This window comes from Ciconia boyciana, chromosome 7 (genome assembly GCF_034638445.1).
Source record: "Ciconia boyciana chromosome 7, ASM3463844v1, whole genome shotgun sequence".
NCBI lineage: Eukaryota > Metazoa > Chordata > Aves > Ciconiiformes > Ciconiidae > Ciconia > Ciconia boyciana.
Genome location: NC_132940.1, coordinates 3,627,678 through 3,646,200, shown reverse-complemented (window position 1 = coordinate 3,646,200; position 18,523 = coordinate 3,627,678). Strand labels below are relative to the sequence as shown.

Genomic DNA, 18,523 nt, shown 5'->3' with positions numbered 1-18,523 from the left:
GGCACAGCCAGGAGGACACGGCGTTGCCTTTTTGGGGCGAGGGCTGCTGCCCACCCCAAGCGCCTTCAGGAGGGCAAAGCTCGCCGCTGCCCAGCTCTCAAGTGGAAGGGAAGCCTGACGTGAGCAGAGCCAGCAGCAGCCTTGCTTACTACAGGCAGGCCACATCTTGGCTTTACTATGGGACATCGAGAGATACAAATTCATCAGCTCTGCTCTGGCAAGAGCGTAGATACACGCTCCAACTTAAGATAACGAGGAGTCGCACCGAGAGTTGCTCATATGCTTAATGCGGCACGGGCGGCTCCTTGGACCCCTGCTCTAGCCTGTCCCTCCAAGCACCCCTCTTCCAGAGAGGGGCTTTTATCCAGCTCCACCTGCCAGCGTAGACTACAGGGTTTCGTCACGCCACAGCCATCCCCAGAAGCACCTCCCAGGGTGCGATCCCCAGCTGCAAAGCTATTACTGTTTTATTGGAAGTACCATCTGGCAAAATCTGGGAGCTATTTCCCTGGACTCCTTGTCTTTCTCCAGTGCCCGTCCCTCTGGACCCATACAGGAATGAGCAGCCTACTGAATTTACTTATCACTATCTTAATTACATCATCTTAATTTACTCATCACTATCTTTTCAAAGCCACAGTTCTGGACAATATTACCCATGCTAAAATCCCTCAATGCCCAGCATTTCCAGCTTCCTGTGCTATTTTTTTCAATTCAATCTCAATGTTATAGGCAGAAGACTATGATTCCAAGGCTTCTTTCTCAAAGCACTTCCCAAGGTAGCACCACGTGTGCCCAATGGGAACTGCCATACGAGACATCTCCCCAGACCTTATACAGGGCCTGGGCATGCTCCACGTGGAAGCTGGTGGGATCCTGTCCCAACCCACGGGCACAGGGCAGGCCCCAGCGATGGGGGACACACTGCTGCTCTTCTAACTCATGTGTTTTTCCTACCTACTTGATGAGTGACTTTCAGGCTATGAAGTGTTTGCAGAACCTGGTCCCCACGAGGTATCCGCCACACGGACAGCTGCCCAGGCACCTATTTGTTATGGGCAGCGTACATATATGTTGCTGTAAAAACAACAGCGAGTGAGGAAGAAAATGCTGTCTGTTGATCAGCATCAATTAATAAGGAGTTCTGGTGGCATTTACTAAATACATAAAATAAGAGTAATGGGGCATTGGGAAGTCCCAGGAGTGGTAGCAGCAGGGAAGTCCGGTGAGATTCAGTGTCCCTGTGTGAAGACAGCTCCCAACTTATGTACTTGTTTCATCGTCATGAAGACCAGCTGCACTGGCTTTTCCTGATAAATCCAGTTGCTGAAACTCAGTTATCATAAGGATTCCAGGGAGAAAAGCCGGCAGTGAGTAGCACTGGTTAGCCCCTAAAAGCATCTCCCCCACAAAGCCCTGGATCCATCAGCCACAAAACGCACGTGACTCATGTTGGGGGATCTGTACTTGGGAGCAAGGGGCTGGAAACACACTGCTCCGGGAGAGCGAACGCCTGCAGGCTATTCCTTACCTCACACAGACATTCAGTAGCTACCAGCCCCCTGAGATTAGGAGAGCTCGATTTCTTGCCTGGCGTTAAAAATATGGGATGGCTCTGTACTAGGATTGTTAATTGAAATTTAGCCAATACCAAAGTCTATCTAATCGCTGTACTGAAAACAAAACAAATAACTTAAAAATACTCCATGGTCTTGTTTCTGAAAAGAGCTAAAAATGCAGATATGAGGGAGAAATTATTAAAAGCATTTTATCTCCTATTATTTTATGAAAAATAATAGGTCTTTGGGAGGAGAAGAGAATGAAGGTGAACACTGAATAGCCATTACAGAACTGGCAGAGCAGATAACAGCCATCATGATTTATGAAGGTTCATGATTTGTTATTATGCATGGTAAATACCTTTCAAAATTGCTGGGAATAAAGTTTTAGAGTTATCTCTTGCACGCACACAAAAAGCTTTGCCAACAATATTTGAAAAATCAGATGCAAGAGTGGTCATTTGCTTTCTTCACCAAGACCAACACAGCAGCAGCTGCCTGAAGGCAGAGTCAGCCCGAAGTATGTAGGAATAAAAGCAACTCCTTCATACACACTGCGCAGAATGCAAAATCCAACCATCTTTACCAGACTGAGCACTGTTATTTTCTTGCTCAATTTTAACCCAAGGTCCTTTGCAGTGTTGCCAACTATTACAAGTCTTCCAATATTGATTTTTTGAAAGTACCAGCTCCTGGAGTCCTGCTATTCAATGGCAACCTCACCCTGCATACTTTAAAAAGCATTTTCGAATTCTCATGGCATAGCATGGAAAGATTTTTCCTAACAACTTTCCTAACTGGAAAGTAAACAAAAAGAATTAATTCAACATTTATTCAATGAACAAAGACACAAGCAGAAAAACCCACCACCTGGTATGTTTAAGCAGGTCTCAGAAATGCATTGGTGCCAGACTCAGGATACTTCAGTGCTTGTAGTTGGCAATACTACTTTCCTTGTGACATGAGGGGGGGTCCTGCTGTTGGCATAGCTCTTTGGTAAAATGAAATTGGGATTTCCACAGTGTAAAACAAAAAACAAAAAGGGGGAAAAAAAAAGAGAAAGGGGGGGAAAAAATTCCACAAGTAGGAACTTACCACAACAGACAATAGTAAGAGTGGGGAGGAGGGTCAGCAACCAGGGCGATAGAGGAGAAAACAGAAAGTATTTAATTAGGGAAATTCCAAAAAACAAACAAGCAGCAAATTGGCAGCAAATAAACTTTAAAATAAAAAAGGGTGAGCATCAATTAAGGTATTTAAAATAAGGAAAAAGGGCAAAACATGCAACAAATCTGAAAGCTACAAAGCACAAAGATCAGAAAAAGTGTGGCAATGAAGGAGCACGATGACAGACGAGAACAGAAACCATGGGTGTCTTTTACCATGCAGTAAAACATGACTGAGTGATGTTAGAATCATAACCAATGACACGATTTTCTCCAGGGGTCGATTTAGGGGCAGGCTAATCAAAATACATGCTCACAGGCCTTCACGTTTGCTGGCTATTGAACACAGATCATTTACACTCCTACGGTATGTATTCGGAATTGCTGTGCTGCCTCATCTGCTGGGACTTTTCACAGGAACAAGCAAATGATTTACAGGGCCAGCCCTTAAGTGTCAGGGGTTACTTTTAAGCTCCTGAATTTCATTTCTTGCTAGGCCGGAATTAAAACTGACGTTCAGACATCATCAGCCCAAATTATTTGCATCACACAATGCAAAAAAACTTTGTTCTTGGTCCCAGTTCGGGAAGTGTGGGCTTAAATGCTCTCCTGTGGTGGAAACATGGAGTGAGATGGCTCATACCGAGTTGCCTGATTCACAGAAAAGCAGAGATTAACTGGACAGCTGAAGACTAAGCAAATAATGTAGCATCATATTCACAAAACATTTAAAGTGTCTTCTGAGACTTCTCAACGCTCGTGTACCCACTGTGTCGACTAGACTAGGGCCCGAGTTATCAAACTCGCTGTGCTGTGTGCGACTGCGCGTGAAGCCGACTGCTTTGTCTGTTTTTAATCCAAATGTGTGGTTCTCATGGTGTATGTTGTAGAAATGTGAGCAAACAGCCTCTACAAAAATGAAAGCAGCAAAACTGACTCCAGTTAACACAACTGAGCTATTTTACTGCCAGATGAACAGCTACATAACAAACTGATTGTTCTTAAATGAACAGAATGAAGCAGCCTTCTGCTATTCTCTGAGATATGGTCTGCACATGCAGTAAACCAGTTTTGTGTTTCGGTACCTCTGAGCATTATTGCTTAAATCGACCCCTGTGGGTGGGGTGAAAATATGGTATGAAGGGATGATATTCTGTGTCAATGCTGATGAAAAGAAATATAAACAAATTATAAAAATGAACTAGTGATGATACAGTGGCTCATTCACCAAAGAACCTCATTAGTGGAACACATCAGCATCCATGCACTACCTACAGCTTCTTATGAAGAATATCCTACTACAACCACAATCGGTTTATTGGTATTTCTTTGGTTAATGAATTGTTTTAACAGCAGACAGCAACAGAAATACCCACAACTAGCACATGTGGGCAAGCATTGGCGTGAGTCATCTGAAAAATCTATTAGTGTTCTTTACTAACTAAAATTGAGTTACCTACCTCCCAGCCAGTACTCTGTGTAATAAAAAGTAAAAAGCGCATGTCACAGAAACCAAAAAAAAGTTTCAAAGGCCAAAACATGACCATCAATGTAAGGTATCATAAACCTGAAATGGTTTCAATGATTATAAGTCATCATGCACCCAAAATGGCCTTCTCTGGCCTAGAAGGACACTCAATTATTGTCCTTTATCGGTACACTTAACCTCAGGAATCTGGCAATGCCAGAACATGGAGAAAACCATCAGACTCTCAGCTGGATCCTATGAAATCAATGCACTAATCAACATCTGCTGAGCAGCTGATGGCAGCGTAAGGGCAACTACACCAACTGACAAACGATGTACGCAGCAGCCCACGACCAGAAAGCTGGTTGGGGTGGGGGGCTCAGAGTAGCACTGGCATGTACTGGAGAAGGGTCTGCCAAGTGCTTGCCTGCCCTGGCAGAAAGGCATGCACCCAGCGGGCCTCTCCTAGAAGATAACGTGTGCTTCTTGAGAGTGGCCACGTGCTCTCGTCTCCTGCTTAGCTGAGGTTGGTTGAGCTTTGTGAGGATTGACAACTTCTGGTATCTCTCATCAAATGCTCAGCACCTAAGCTGGTGGGTTTTGCACCATCTAAGTTTAGAAAGGTTCCTTCAATTATTTATCCACCATATGAACAGACAAATAAAAACCCAACATTTCTGAACGTTACCTACCAGGCTAAAGGCAAGATACAGTGTTTTTCCCAGAAATACAGCATGCAAAACACAGGGTAAAATAACATCTGAGAGGATAAACTGACAGATTATTGGAATTTTTAACTCTTGGATATTTCTAAAGTTACAATGAAACTTGGTATATGAGGTCTCTCATGTTTCTCACATTAAATGGCCAGAGAGAAAAATCCTGTTAGCGATCCTTGCATTTACTGTGGATCACCATTTGACAATTCTCATGTAATCTGATTGAAATGTTTTTTCCTTAACAGGTAGTTTTTATTTGCACTGAGCATTTGAAGTTTCTTCACAATTCACACTGCAGCTGAAAATTCAAATCATTACCTGGTGAACAATCTTGCTGAATGCTTCTTGGAGTTTACCATGAATAGTAGAGAGCTTCTTGGCATCTCTATTAGCTTCATGAATAGGAATAAGGACTTTGTAAACCTCATTAACTGCTTCATACATGCCAGCCTACAAAAATAAGGTCCATCAGATTGCTCCATCAATTCAACAGCAAGAATGATACATACTACCAGCATTTAAATTATAAAACTGCAAAATTAAAAGGCGGCACTGTGATGTAATCAGCACCTTTACTTAAAATATACCCATACACGAATGGAATAAAATCCCCAGTCACCTTTGGAATCAAGAGCCTACTGCATTACACATTGCTACTAATAAATGAGATTATTAACAGAATCGAAACTGGGATATTTTGGATGGATATATGCACAAGAGCACAACAAACTAAATAGGATCCTAACCAAATCTATGGGAATGAAATATGGAAGCTTAAGGGCACAGTACAGCTTGTTCTATTTAGTGCATCTTCAACCTAAGTGACTTCTACATCCAACTTTTGGCACTCCATGAGATGGGCTTTGTGAAGTTTCCTTAGGATGTCTCTAATGGAGGGGATCCAGCCCCTCGCAGGCAAGAGACACTGCATCGCATGGCTTATCCAGCCCACAGCAGGGGCTCTAGGTCTTTGCTCTGGAGTTATTGCTGCTTGTACATAAACCCACTGAATGATGTTTCACATTGTGTTGTGGGAAATAATTCACTTGCTTTCCTTGGTTTCTGATGGATACACTACTACCAGCTCATTAACACTGTCCACATAAAGCTCTCGGCCCGCTCTTTTTGGAGAGGAGGAAAAACATTACAGCCTTTCTTTACTGTTGTGAACTCCCAGATGTGCAGTGTTGAAGTGAAAGACACTGGAAACACACAAAGGCCTCTTGGTCCCGGATCCCGTTCTTTGCACAGTTTACTCCAGAGGGCAAACCGAGCTGTCTTGAATAACTAAAACTCCCAGTGCTCCATGCAAATTAAGTGGTTACAAGAGAGTTATACATAGAGAAAACATTTTCCTTTACATTGCCCAGCAGTATAAGATTGCTGAAGAAGATAGGTAAATAAATTAAGTCTTCTACCATGGAGAAAGATGCTGCAGCCTGTTCCAGCAATCCCACCAGACCAGCTTCTGTAAAATACTTTCCAGAACAGATACCTTCTTCATCTGGTGATACAACATCATCAGAAACTGCTGACTCTTCCAAAACATTAGAAGATATGTTCTAAGGAGATATAATGTAAATAAAACATTTTTACTCAATATAAACAACATTCAAAACTCTCAATACTTTGAAAGCCATCTGATTTTCAATCAAATCCCAAAATTTGTAAAGAGGCAGCTTTCACATGCATTTTGTTTAATTCCCTTCTGAACCAGCACGGTACTTCAGCACGTGCTTAAACTAACTGGACTGGACCACCTACACATTCAAAGCTAAGTATGGGCTTGTTTGCTCTACTCAGTATTGCCCTGCTTAACATTACCAGTCACAGGAACCACTTTCATCATCAACTGCACCCACTACAAAATGGTTAGATCAAAGAGGGTAAAAACCCATGACTTAAATGCAGAAATAAAAAGAACTGGATTCACTCAGTGCTATGGATGTAAAGACTTAGGGGAACCAACACAGTCTTCAAGCATAATAAAGATTTTCAGAATTTGCTGTAATGCATTCTGCCCAAAACAAACAGAGTAGGTGCAGTATGAGTACGTAGGCACAGTAATACCTGGCACATGGAGATACTCAGTATCTCAGCAGCAGATGACAAAACCCAAAAACACATTATGGAGAATAATTCCTACCTGAAATGTTACACACCCTACAGGGAGGTATTTTCGGTCTTCCAGCATGCTCAGATATTCAGCCACCAAGGCTGCAGAGTGGACCAGGCACTGGGCTGATTCGGCGTGATTGCTCCTCTCGGAGTGCTTTCCAGCCATGTTCTGCAGCCACGTCAGGCGCAGGTCAGGGGAATTCTGATAGCCCTTTGCAATCCTAATTGAAAAGAAAACCTCTGTGATTAGTATTTAGTTACTTCAGCTTAAATAACAACCACCCTCAGTGCCAGGCTGTCTAGAAATACATGAGATAAGAAGCTATATAGATGGAAAGTTACCCTAAATTACTTTATAGATTTCTGAGCCAGTTAGTGGTGGGCAAGCAACTGCAGCTACCCCTTGATGGAAGAATGCTTTTATGGGTGACTGCTGAAGCTCTTGACCAAAGCTCGTATTTCACTTGGAGACTGGTAGTAAGCCAAAGATGTGGGACAATCAGAGCAGACCTGCCTGGTTGCTTATGACGGAATCTCTGCTGCCTTCTAAGAAGCCTTCAGGATCATTTGTGCAGACAACACCATGCAATTTGGTAGCTGGGACCTTAACATGGCCCTGGAATATCTTTTGCATATGGAGACCATCGTATGAACCATGACCAAAAAGCCCTTTGTGCAAGCAGGTCCTGGAAGATCCTTAAGTTCTCCCTGATGCAAGCAGGGAGAGTTGTCTTTACTCAGGTGGAGGATGAGATTGTCAGAGACTGCTGGGGAACGGAAACTACTTTTATCCAAGATAAGCTACATAAATGCCAAACAAAACCTACCAACACCACATTCAAACACAACAGACAGACACATATTGGTCCATGCGCACTAAGACCTGGGAACTGCTCCAAAAACAAGCTCTGTAAGGGCTCAAATGTGCAATATCTGAGTCCCAAACCAAACAGCAAGTAGCTGTGTTGGTTTCAGGAGAAATGTGAATCATGGCAAGTAGTGTAAAACAGGTTTAAGTTTAACGTAAAGTAATTGCTAATAAATAACAAGTGATCAAAGTTCACAGCACTACAATACTTCATGCTCTAAATACAGGAAGTGGAGTAGGTACAAAGCTTTGTTCACACACCATGTGGAGCACTGACATCTACTGTCCCTACAGCGCAACGGTTATAAAATCTACCTGTACATCAGGTCAATCAGCATTTCTGGATCTTCCTGGTGCTCCTTCATTTTAACTGTGTCAGAGAGGATCATATGGAGGTTGAACACTAGATCCTGAACCTGTAAAAAATATACTGCTGTAATGAACTGGCAATGGGATTTGAGCTACATACTGCTATGATTAGACCACAGTCACTCTGAACCTTCGTGTGTTTGCACCTTGGTGTCAGAATTAATCAAGAACCTGAGTTTTATGTATTTAGGTGATAAAAAAAATATGTACCTCCTTCAAGGAATACATGCCAATTCCAGCTATAGATGGAGGTTTAAGAACAGCCTGTTAATAAACTACACATTACTTCTCTTGTGGTATTTCTTTTACCTGATCAGGAAATGTTGTCTCCCTAAGTTCCAGATCTTCTTCAGCATATGTCAAAATAGTCTTCAGGGAACGTCGCAAAAATTCCTCATTGAAGTTCTGGGATGTCCCCACCAGGGATGAGAGAGACATGGTCACCTGCATTTTCACTCTGGCAAAGTTCTGCAACAGAGAAATTGTTATTGTATTTCAACAACCTGGAGATACTGCAACAGTCTGCTGCAACGTCAGTGCTCTGCTCATTGCAGCCTCCTCCTAACAGACACCTGATACAAAAAAGAAAATGCAAGTTTTGTGAAAAGGACTGTCACAGGGCAGTGGTTACAATAAACCTGTGGTGCTGCTGGCTTCGTAATCTAATGACAGCATTATTTAGTTTCAGGTGAAGGTTATCCTGCAAAAGTTTTAGTTTTCTCTCCTTCTCTCTGCTCTCCTCTCAAGCACCCTGAACAGGATGATGCTCAACTCCCTCTTGTGAATACAGCCTTCATTCTAGACACGTGCTTTTGGTTTGGTCTAGCCTAAAGACTGGAGTCACTGTTAACTCACTGCTATCAATCCACTAACAGTCCCTGGGCCCAGAACCAGTGGGCCCCTCCAGTTCTGCTACTCACCATGGGGGACTGTAACCAAAGCAGTGTAAACAAAGGTGTCTGGGGGAGCACTTTGTGTTACATAGCTACATGGGTGCCTGCAAAATATCAACTGGAGGAGTTAAGGCTGGGAATTTTCTTGACAACTGAAAGTGCACATGGGTGCATCAAGCTAAGATGTAATCAGAGGTAAGAAAGATGTGAACGGAAACAAAATCCCAGGATTGCTAACTCACTTGCACTAACACAGCCCTTTCAGAAAGGAAACACATACTAGCTGTGCCACAGAAAGGGCTGTGTGGTTGTTTCTGCTCTCTCCTAGAGGTGTGTGAAGGCAAGGCAGAGGGAAGTTCCTCCAAAGAGCCCCTCAAGTGCAAACTGTCCAATCTGAAGAGCATGCAAACCTTCCAAACTGACGGGTTTGGAAGCTCTTGCAGTGGATGTTCCAGGCAGGGCTCTGCATTTCTCTAAACCGACATGAGAGGCAGCTTGCCCGCAGAGATTCTGGGCATACAGCTCAGACTCTGACACCGGAGACTGGACACTCCTGCTATGCACTGAACAGCAGTGTGAGGTACCGCAAGATCAGGAGCTGGGAAAAAGCATGTCACTGCTGCACGCCTCTCTTCCCTTTGCACATCATGCTTGTTTTGATAGTAAGCCCTCCGACAGTCTTTCTTTCACAGGAATACACAGAACTCCATCCAGCAGTGCCCACCGATTTACACGTAATAACCTAATCAAGTGCACCAGGATACTCACGTTCCCAATCTCAAAGTTTTGCCTCATCAGAAGGTAAAGAGAGGCACTCGCATGCGACCGTATCGTGCTGATACTGCTGCTACAGTGTCTCAGGAGCCTCAGGCACAGATCTGCACACTGCTCAGTCTCTTCTTCAAACAGCAGCTCAGGGAACTGGAAAAACAGCACATGAGAAAATTAGTGCTCGGACAGAAAGGAGCAAGCAGTCGGACAAAAAGGCCAGGGCAATCCTCAGCAATGAGCAGACACTGGCGTTAGAGGAAGTCCAATCCCCTCTGTTTCGAAGGGAATGATGCTAATATTAATCACTTCACTTTTACACTAAGGCAAAAGCAGACTCACTGGCAGCAATGGAAGGCAACTTGTTTTACCTACTCCCCCAAATTGTTCCTACATTTACACCCTTAGACTGATTTACATCAGTGCCAAAAACTCAGGCTTAAAACTTTGAGCTATTCCCAGTACACCTACAGAAACTGGGAAATTGTTTAAATTATGGGCCCAGTAAAACAAATCCACTTTAAGTGAGATTCATGTAGCTTAAATTCCACCTGTGCTTTGTGCTCCCTACTGTCTAGGTGCCTCTGCCCGCTTACTGCCGGCCAGCAGGAACCCACACCGCACTCAGGCTGTGCGAACTGTACCTTTGCGTGCAGCCATCAAACCCAAAATGCATAAATACAGGTACCGATCATAAAAACCAGTCAGGATTTATCAACCCCCAGACCACACTTCCTGAAAATCAATATTGCACAAAATAATAAATGCTTGGTGAAGTGACCCCGACGCAAAGGAAGAAAACAGCCCCATTCTCCATCAGTGCTACTCAGGATATATTATAGCATCTGCAGAGAATTCACCTTTGAGACCAAAGCCCTCTGTGTGGCGAAGCAGTGTTGGAGATAAAGTGCACTTTGGTTGCAGGCCATGCTGTGCAGAAGCACTTTCAGCACCCCGCCGAGGATACTCTCTTTGGACTCCGTCACAGAAACAGTCTGCAGTCAAAAGTAAACCAAGAGTTGCATGAGCAAAAATGAACCTTGTGTGTGTGTGTGTGTGTGTGTGTGTGTGTGTGTGTAGCAGGGAGAATAACTCTGCTGAAAAGCCCTTTGGCATGGAGAAATTATCCACTTTGCTGGACCTGCATAACAGTCACATTTCTGAATCAACCCCCAGGTAATGAAAACCTGACTCGTGCTAAAGCCAGTGGAACAATGGTGCTTTCCACCCGATGAGGCTCTGACCTTTTGGGACCTTGTTCTACTAGAGGGGAAGTCTGTAGCTGGCCTGTAGGTGGATTATTCAGGTGCAAGGTGCAGCCCTTGGGATTCCTGGGTCTCCCTGCAGCTCAGAGGCGGATCTGGTAAGCCTGCTACTGCCTGCTTCCAGCCTGTGCCCAGGTTTCATTTTTACAGAAAGCAGGGGACAAAACTGCCTTGTGTCCATACTCACCTGCGGGGAGTGAAGAAATAGCTGGGCTGTGCACACAGACCAAGGAGCCTGGAAGCTCTCCTGCACCGTGCAAATTAAGTACAGATACAGGAGGCTGACCTGGAACCCAATGACTTGAGGCAGATTTGGGAAGGAACTAGAGGAATTGGTTAGAATAGGGCAGAACTTGGAAATTTTTACAGTTCATTATTGAGTTTTATGAACAACTGCTTCTTATCCTACAATAGTGAACAACTTTCAAAAAGACTGAAGGAAGGTATTGACATTTTAAACCAGATTGTTATGGGCTGAGGATTAGGAAAGGCATTACCACCCTTCCCACTGCCGCAGGGGAGCTGAACAGTTCTGACAGCGTTCAGGCAGTTAAGAGCAGCAGGAAGATTTTGTTTAACAAACTGCTGCCTGGCCAGGTGATCGTAATGCTATTGCATCTCTATTTTCTTATCAACCTTACCTGTACAACTATCTCTAGCGTATCCAAAATAATCAGATTCGCTTCCGTTGCAAGATTTCCATCGATAAGTGCCTCATGTTCTATCTCTGCCCTTGATCTAATCAGAGAAAAGAAAGCAATAAAATTACTTTCTGTTTAAGAAGTAGACCTACGTATTTTCCAGTCAAAAATATTTTCACATTAGCAGAAAACCCCCAGTCACAATGCATATATTTATTACTGGACAACACTACAAGGATATTTCAATGCATCCATTAAGAGGACAGGAAGAAACACTTGCTTTCTTTACATATACAAACTTACACAAGATTTACGTTCATCATGCTCAGGAGAGATCACACTACTTTCTGACACTTCGTTACTCTCCCAGGAACACAACCACAGTTTAGAATCAAAGTCCAACTCAAAACTGGTTTAGTAGCATCGTTAGGCATGCAACAGCACAACCAGGAACAGAACATATGGTTTTATGTTATAGGCTATGGACACAAGGTGGTGCTACACGAGCTGGTATATCTGCACTGTTGATCCCGGCAGCTAGACTGGTTGTAGCGCAGAGTGCGTGCTGTGACAACGCAATCTTTGTTCGTTTAAGCTACATTATATTACAGTTCTTGAAGAATATCTTCCTCTCCAAGAAAGACTACACAATTTTGCTGTTAGAGGCCAGGCACTCACTTTCCTGGAAAGGCTTACAAAGTTCATACACCCGCTCACACCGGTGGCCCCAGGAATTCAGCAGCAACCACCTCTTTTCAGTGGCACAAGCCGCATTTGGCAAAGATCCAGTAGTATATTTAAAGAGCCCAGCTACAGCCTGCCCTACCACAGGTGCCATCTCCGACAGACTCATGCCAGGCCAAATCACAGCAGGAGCGTGACCCATGGGAACTGACAAAACCCAAGCAAAATACACACCAAAGGGGACGGCAGCTGACTCGGCTTTGGGACCTGTATTGCAGCAACCCTCCCCTGCCACACTCTGCTTCCTCTGGGAGGTGGGTTATACACTCATTATCTACTCTTCAGGCTCCAGAATATGAAGGCTTGGGGCCTGGCCCTATATAAAATAATACCATCTGCATAAAATAATACCACTTGCAAGTAGCTGTGCACAATTCTCAGTGTGAAAAGTCTTGCTTATTAGGTTTCAAAGGGCCAGACTACCTACGCATGCAGGACACACTTGGAGTGCCATAGGAGTGGAGTGCGATGGACCCAGGTCACAGTGAGCAAGTATGGGTTAAAAAGCACGCTTGTACAGTTATCTAAGCAGATTATTTTGTGGGGTGAGATACCATCATTCAACCATCAAGGTACTCCACAGCTGTTTAACATGTGAGGTCCTCCTGGGAAGAGGAGAGGGCTCAGACCCAGTGCCGGCAGTGAACTGATGAGTTCTTCAGGCCAAATTTTAATCTGGAATAACTTTGTCCACAGCCCTGGCGTTGTGCCAAGGTGAAATTTATACCTACATCACTTCATTAGCAGGTTGAAACACAATGGTTATTTGTTTTTCCCAATGCATCAACAGGACTGGAGTCTTGGACAAAAAGCCACTACTTAACAAGAGATGACATTCTTCTGTTGGACAAAGCAATTAGAAGCTGTGAAGATGTACTTTCAACTCCAAGAAGCGTCAATGTCTTCAAGGGTAAAATTTGGCCTGCCCTCCATCCGGGCTCTGAGGACCCCATTCCCCAGTTTCTTCAGAGCTTCACTTGGGCTGAGATTGCTTTCCTAGGATTAGGAACAATTCTTCTGCCGGGAGGATGGAGACTGCAGGTTGCAATTTGAGGAAACAGAAAACGTGCACAGCGAAGCTCAAACACAACTCCTAAGCCCTCCAGATTAAACCACACCAAGAGAGGGAATTTTAAAGGAAATGGGTGTAATAAGCAAAAAGAACTCATTCCAATCAGTTGCACACACACACTCAAAACTTCTGCCAAGCATCACAAACAATGCCGTGATGATTGAGTCTGCAGATGTACAAAATGGCAATTTATAAGAACTGCACACCAATGCTACAGTACCTGGCTGGCTTGTGGCTTCTAAAAGCACAGCACATGTGGAAAAACAATCAAAGTGATGGATTAGGACAGGAAAGGAAAGCGAGCTTTGACAACTCCAGAATGCTCTTATGGAATAAAGGAAATGTGACATGAGAGATATATGCTATCTGTGAATACCGTTAATGGATCTTTGCTCTAAATTACAGCTTACTACAGGATTTTAAGAAGGTAATGGATTGTATTAGTCTCTTTAAATCTCATTTTAAAATCTAAGAAAGCAAGGGACAGTGGAAAAGCAAAGAGTTATATAGGGCAGTGTTGGACTAAAAGCTATTTGCACACTGCCAGCCCTGTTCCAACTGAGGGCCCAAACCTGCTCACACGAGAGCTAAGTGGACTGCTGCCATTGACCTACAGGGAGAGAGACCCTGTGTTCTCACAGGCACTGTCACATTGTTAATGTAGAAGGATAAGGCAGAGTTACTTGTCAAGCTTTTCTGTGTTTTGACGCCAGTGAGTCATATCCTTTCTCCATCTCAAATTCTCTTGACTTCCAAATGCGCTCCCAGAAGGACTTCTCTCTGCAGGATAATAGTAAAACAATAGCAGTCATCTAATGCTAATTTTTTTGCACAGGTAGCAACTCTAGACTTGTTCACAAGTGACAGGTGACAGCAAACTATGACTTCTTAGAGCCCAAGGCTGTGGCACTCACCCAAGATGTCTACATGGCCCCTAATTCTGTCACTGCTGAGTGGCATGAGAGGCAACTTCACTTGCAGTGGTCTTGTATGCAAGAGAGCAATGAGCAACGCAGACCACTTTGTGCACTGCCACACACCAGCTCACCATAGAGCTAACGGAGAGAGGCAGCTGAGGTACTCAAATCAGAACAGTTCCCAGAACAGTAACGTTCTCAGCATGGTGCTGAGACCCTCTTTCCCACCTCACAGTCTTTTATGTCTTTATTCTCACTGCTGGGAGGGCAGGGGAATTTCAAGTAATAAGGGCAATCAGGCCCGATTAAAAAAAAAAAAAACAAAGGTCCCCATTTCTCTGAAATAATTAGTTAATTATGCCTCTAAAATATTTATTCAACTTAGCCCACAATAACTGGCTCACATGTACCAGGATGCCTGTGGCAGAGTAGGAGACAAAACCACAGTTCTGATTCTTGTCCTATCCCCTGGGCCATCCTTCCTCCCATATAACATAAACAGCAAAAATCATCAGAAGGTGCTTGTTACCCAAACTACTGGCTATTTCAAGCCTCATTAAGTTAACACAAATATCCAGGCATTTTTAGAGCTATCAACACAAGATCAGGCAGTTCATTTTCCACTCTGATCCTTACACAGGACATACTAGAAGGTAGGTGGCTCTGAAAGATGCTACACTGGAAGAATTTCAGGCAAGAACATCCCATAAATGAGACATGATAACATGTACACAAAAGCAATCAAGTAACAGATAAACTGCCTGTAGATGGAACTTCGGAAAAGTGTAGAGATTTTGGAGACCCAGTGAAGCATGCTGCAAACTGCAAACAGCTTTTTCTAGGGGCCTCTTTGACTGAAGATCTTGATGGGTAGTATCCCACACCACAGATGGGTGGCAAGTTATCGCTGGGGATGGGAGTAGCAGTTTTTGGAAAAAGGCGACAGCACGGAAGATATCTTTACTTACCTAGCTGTCCTCTGCTTCTTCGGACCATTTCCTGCCTTGCCCCTATGCTTCCCAAGATAGCTTCTTCAAGTTTGGCTCTCATGTCTTTCGACTTCTTGAATGTCAGACTGTTCATTCTTTCAAATACTTTCTTGCCCTGCAAGTTTCAAATGAGACCATGAGGGAAGATTCTTGCAATCTGGGATATTTTCTAAGCATTAACAACTCAAAATATCTTTCCTGTCTAAAGGCATAAGCAAGAAAGGAATACATGTTTAGTTGCTAGCTAGATAACCTACCCAGACTCCAGCACCGCTATAGAAAACTCTCTTCCTGTTGACAGTAAGCAAAATGGCCAAGAGCTATCCCCTTTCCCTGCAGCAGTTCCCAGATGAGTGGCAAGCAGCAGAAACTGCATAAGAAGTGCAACAAGGCACAGACACTTGCATGGCTGAAAAGTAAACATGGAAAAAGGCTAGAGGTTGCACAGAGACGTGCTTGGCCTTGGGATTTTGAATACGGGAAATACTTAGGAGAGAGCAGGAAATGCCTTTCTGGAGTCGTGTAAAGGATGGGAGTGTAAAGTTCCTCGGCAAGCCCTAGAAGGAACTTCAGGAGGTTTAAACAATACAGCAGTACCTTGTATTCAAAGCAGGATACGCAAAGATAAAGCAAATCCAGCAGGCGATTGAGCTGCAACACTGACAGATCTGTGAACCATTTCTGCAAGACACTTTCATCCGCATTCTTGAGCACCCACAAGAGACAGATCAGAAGGCTGCGGCTGGACTCTGTTGAGAAGGTGGAGTGCTGCCTGCCACTCTAAAATAGACAGGTCAAGACATTTGCCAGACTGTATTTCACGTCCAAACACTTCAGTCATCGCTAAAAGGATCTGCACCAGCTACCACCCCAGCCTAAATAATTACTAAATAGGAACAGAAAATGAATAGACAACAAATATTTTACTAACAACCAGGAGATACACATTTCTCTTTCTCAACCCAACAGCTCAGTGGAGCCCCCAGATAGTCAAGCCACAAGACTGAAGCAGCAATTTGAACCAAAATAATAACATTATACGAATGAGTTTCTGTTCAGGCAGCAAACAGCCACTTCCCTCAAGATGCTTTTAATAACCTCCAGCAGGTTAGCAGTTAAGCAGAGGGGCTCCATTCATTTTCTCACGTATGTATCAGTGCCTCACTTTGAGTGCAGGTAAAATCCAGCAAAATGGGGTCCTGATACAGGAGTAAAGGGAGGAGGAGGGAGAAATGGAAGGGCCTGCCTGCTACTGGAATCAGGAGGATTCCCTCCCTGCGCAGAGAAGAGGGGAAATGGCCCATTTATGGCTTCAGCTAGGTGGGATTTAGATGTGGTAGGAATTTTACTTAGGGCTTAGAGCTCATAATGACCATTGCACTTTACAGAGCTTTTGTCAGATTGTTTCAGAGAAAGAGAATCCTTATCAGAAAAGAGAATTCTTCCATTTTCTGAGATTTGTTGATTTTTATCCCTGCTTGGCATTTTATTATGCCCCCTCTGAGACAGGCACAACAACATGCAAACGTGATTTGTTCCCCTTTGTCTTTCACCCTCTGCCGCCCTGTGTAACACCCAGATGCAAACTGATAATGAGTCCCTACCACCCACTGATCAGCCCCACAGGACCTGCATGTGTAAATATTTGCTTGTTGACACAGATTGAGGGTCAAGGAATAGGGAGAGATGGCTTTGTACCGATGAGGTGGCTAGAAAACTGCTGGGCCGGGTGAGCTGAGGGACCGATGTTCCTGCGATGGCCATGGCAACTGTCTGGCTTATCATGCTTCCACCCTCGCTTTCATAATCATCAACAGCGACGCAGCTCGGCCTCCCTCGCTGATTGTGACTCTCTGCCAAGAAACACGTGCATCTTGTTAATCCCCAAATTCAAGGTTTCTTTCCCCAGCCTCCCTCCGCAGTGCTGGTTTCATTGAACTGTCTGGGAATGCAAACTGAAAATCATCACACTCATGGGGTCCTGCAAGTAAACAGCACTATTATTTGAGATCATGCAAAGCAAAACAAACAACAATTTTTAAATGCAACCTATACACCCTCAGTATCTAGAACCCTTCTGAAAACAGACTGGGTCCCTTTGAATACTTCACTCCAAATCCTTACTTGCAGCTTCATTGTGTCATTAAACTCAAAGGATGTAGAAGATGACTCCAAATTCCAAACTATTCCAGATCGGACTCTTTGCCCTAATCTGAAATAACCCACCTCTGCTGCTCTTCAGGATGCTGTGCAAAGCACACCTGAAATGAACTGACAGAGCACATATTAAAAGGAAGAAGAGGAACTCTGCTTATCCTTTGTAACTGTTATGAGAATTGTACAGTACGTGGGCTGACTTTTTAAGCAGGTCAGAGACATAAAGGGAGGCTGGGTATGCATATGCCAGTCACCAGCCAGATGTAAACTAAAACGCATTGCTAGTTTTTCACTTCATGCAAACAAGTAGGCAAATGCAGCTTTGGAGTGTTAACAGTCATTGAAGATATATTTTGCAAGTGCAGCTTAGGAAATGGATGTGAAAACATGTCAAAGTTGTAATTCAGAAATAGAAACAATCTCATCCAACAGTAAAGGGATTTGTTGTTCGATTTTAGAACAAAAACATTCAAATCTTGTGAGCAGATGAACATATACTCAAACCACAGAATATAAAATACCTGTAAAGTCATAAAGCTGAGGCACGGTTTCCATGATCACGCCAATCAGAGGTAGATACAGCATTGCCACCCGGGCCTTTACCTGTGGGTCAGCGTACCGCGGATCCGAGTCGTGACTGGACAGTAAATTGTGTACCATATTGATGACCTTCTTATGCAATCCAAATAAACTGTTAAAAGAGTTGGGTCATGCAGATTAGTTAGTATCTTCAAAGCAAACTATACTTTGTAACTAAGTGGCTTAAAAAAAAAATCCTGGTTTTTATTTTTAACTTCCCATAAACTGCCA

General features: G+C 43.7%; 1 protein-coding gene across 5 annotated transcripts in view; it reads right to left on the bottom strand.

Annotated features, from left to right (window-relative positions):
* The window catches only part of DOCK7 (dedicator of cytokinesis 7), a 109,849-nt gene that overhangs the window by 10,829 nt on the left and 80,497 nt on the right, over nt 1–18,523 (bottom strand). For 3 of the 5 annotated variants that reach the window (XM_072868996.1, XM_072868993.1, XM_072868994.1), the window contains 13 exons: nt 18,235–18,404; nt 17,255–17,409; nt 16,154–16,336; nt 15,536–15,671; nt 14,334–14,430; nt 11,835–11,931; nt 10,789–10,923; nt 9,929–10,081; nt 8,577–8,735; nt 8,214–8,314; nt 7,059–7,251; nt 6,331–6,474; nt 5,231–5,362 (listed from right to left, as the gene is read on the bottom strand). In XM_072868996.1, the coding sequence (XP_072725097.1) occupies nt 5,231–5,362; nt 6,331–6,474; nt 7,059–7,251; nt 8,214–8,314; nt 8,577–8,735; nt 9,929–10,081; nt 10,789–10,923; nt 11,835–11,931; nt 14,334–14,430; nt 15,536–15,671; nt 16,154–16,336; nt 17,255–17,409; nt 18,235–18,404 (1,855 nt within the window). Of the gene's footprint in view, nt 1–4,185; nt 4,201–5,230; nt 5,363–6,330; nt 6,475–7,058; nt 7,252–8,213; nt 8,315–8,576; nt 8,736–9,928; nt 10,082–10,788; nt 10,924–11,834; nt 11,932–14,333; nt 14,431–15,535; nt 15,672–16,153; nt 16,337–17,254; nt 17,410–18,234; nt 18,405–18,523 lie in introns of all 5 variants that reach the window. The other 2 variants (XM_072868995.1, XM_072868992.1) reach the window with 1 other exon arrangement.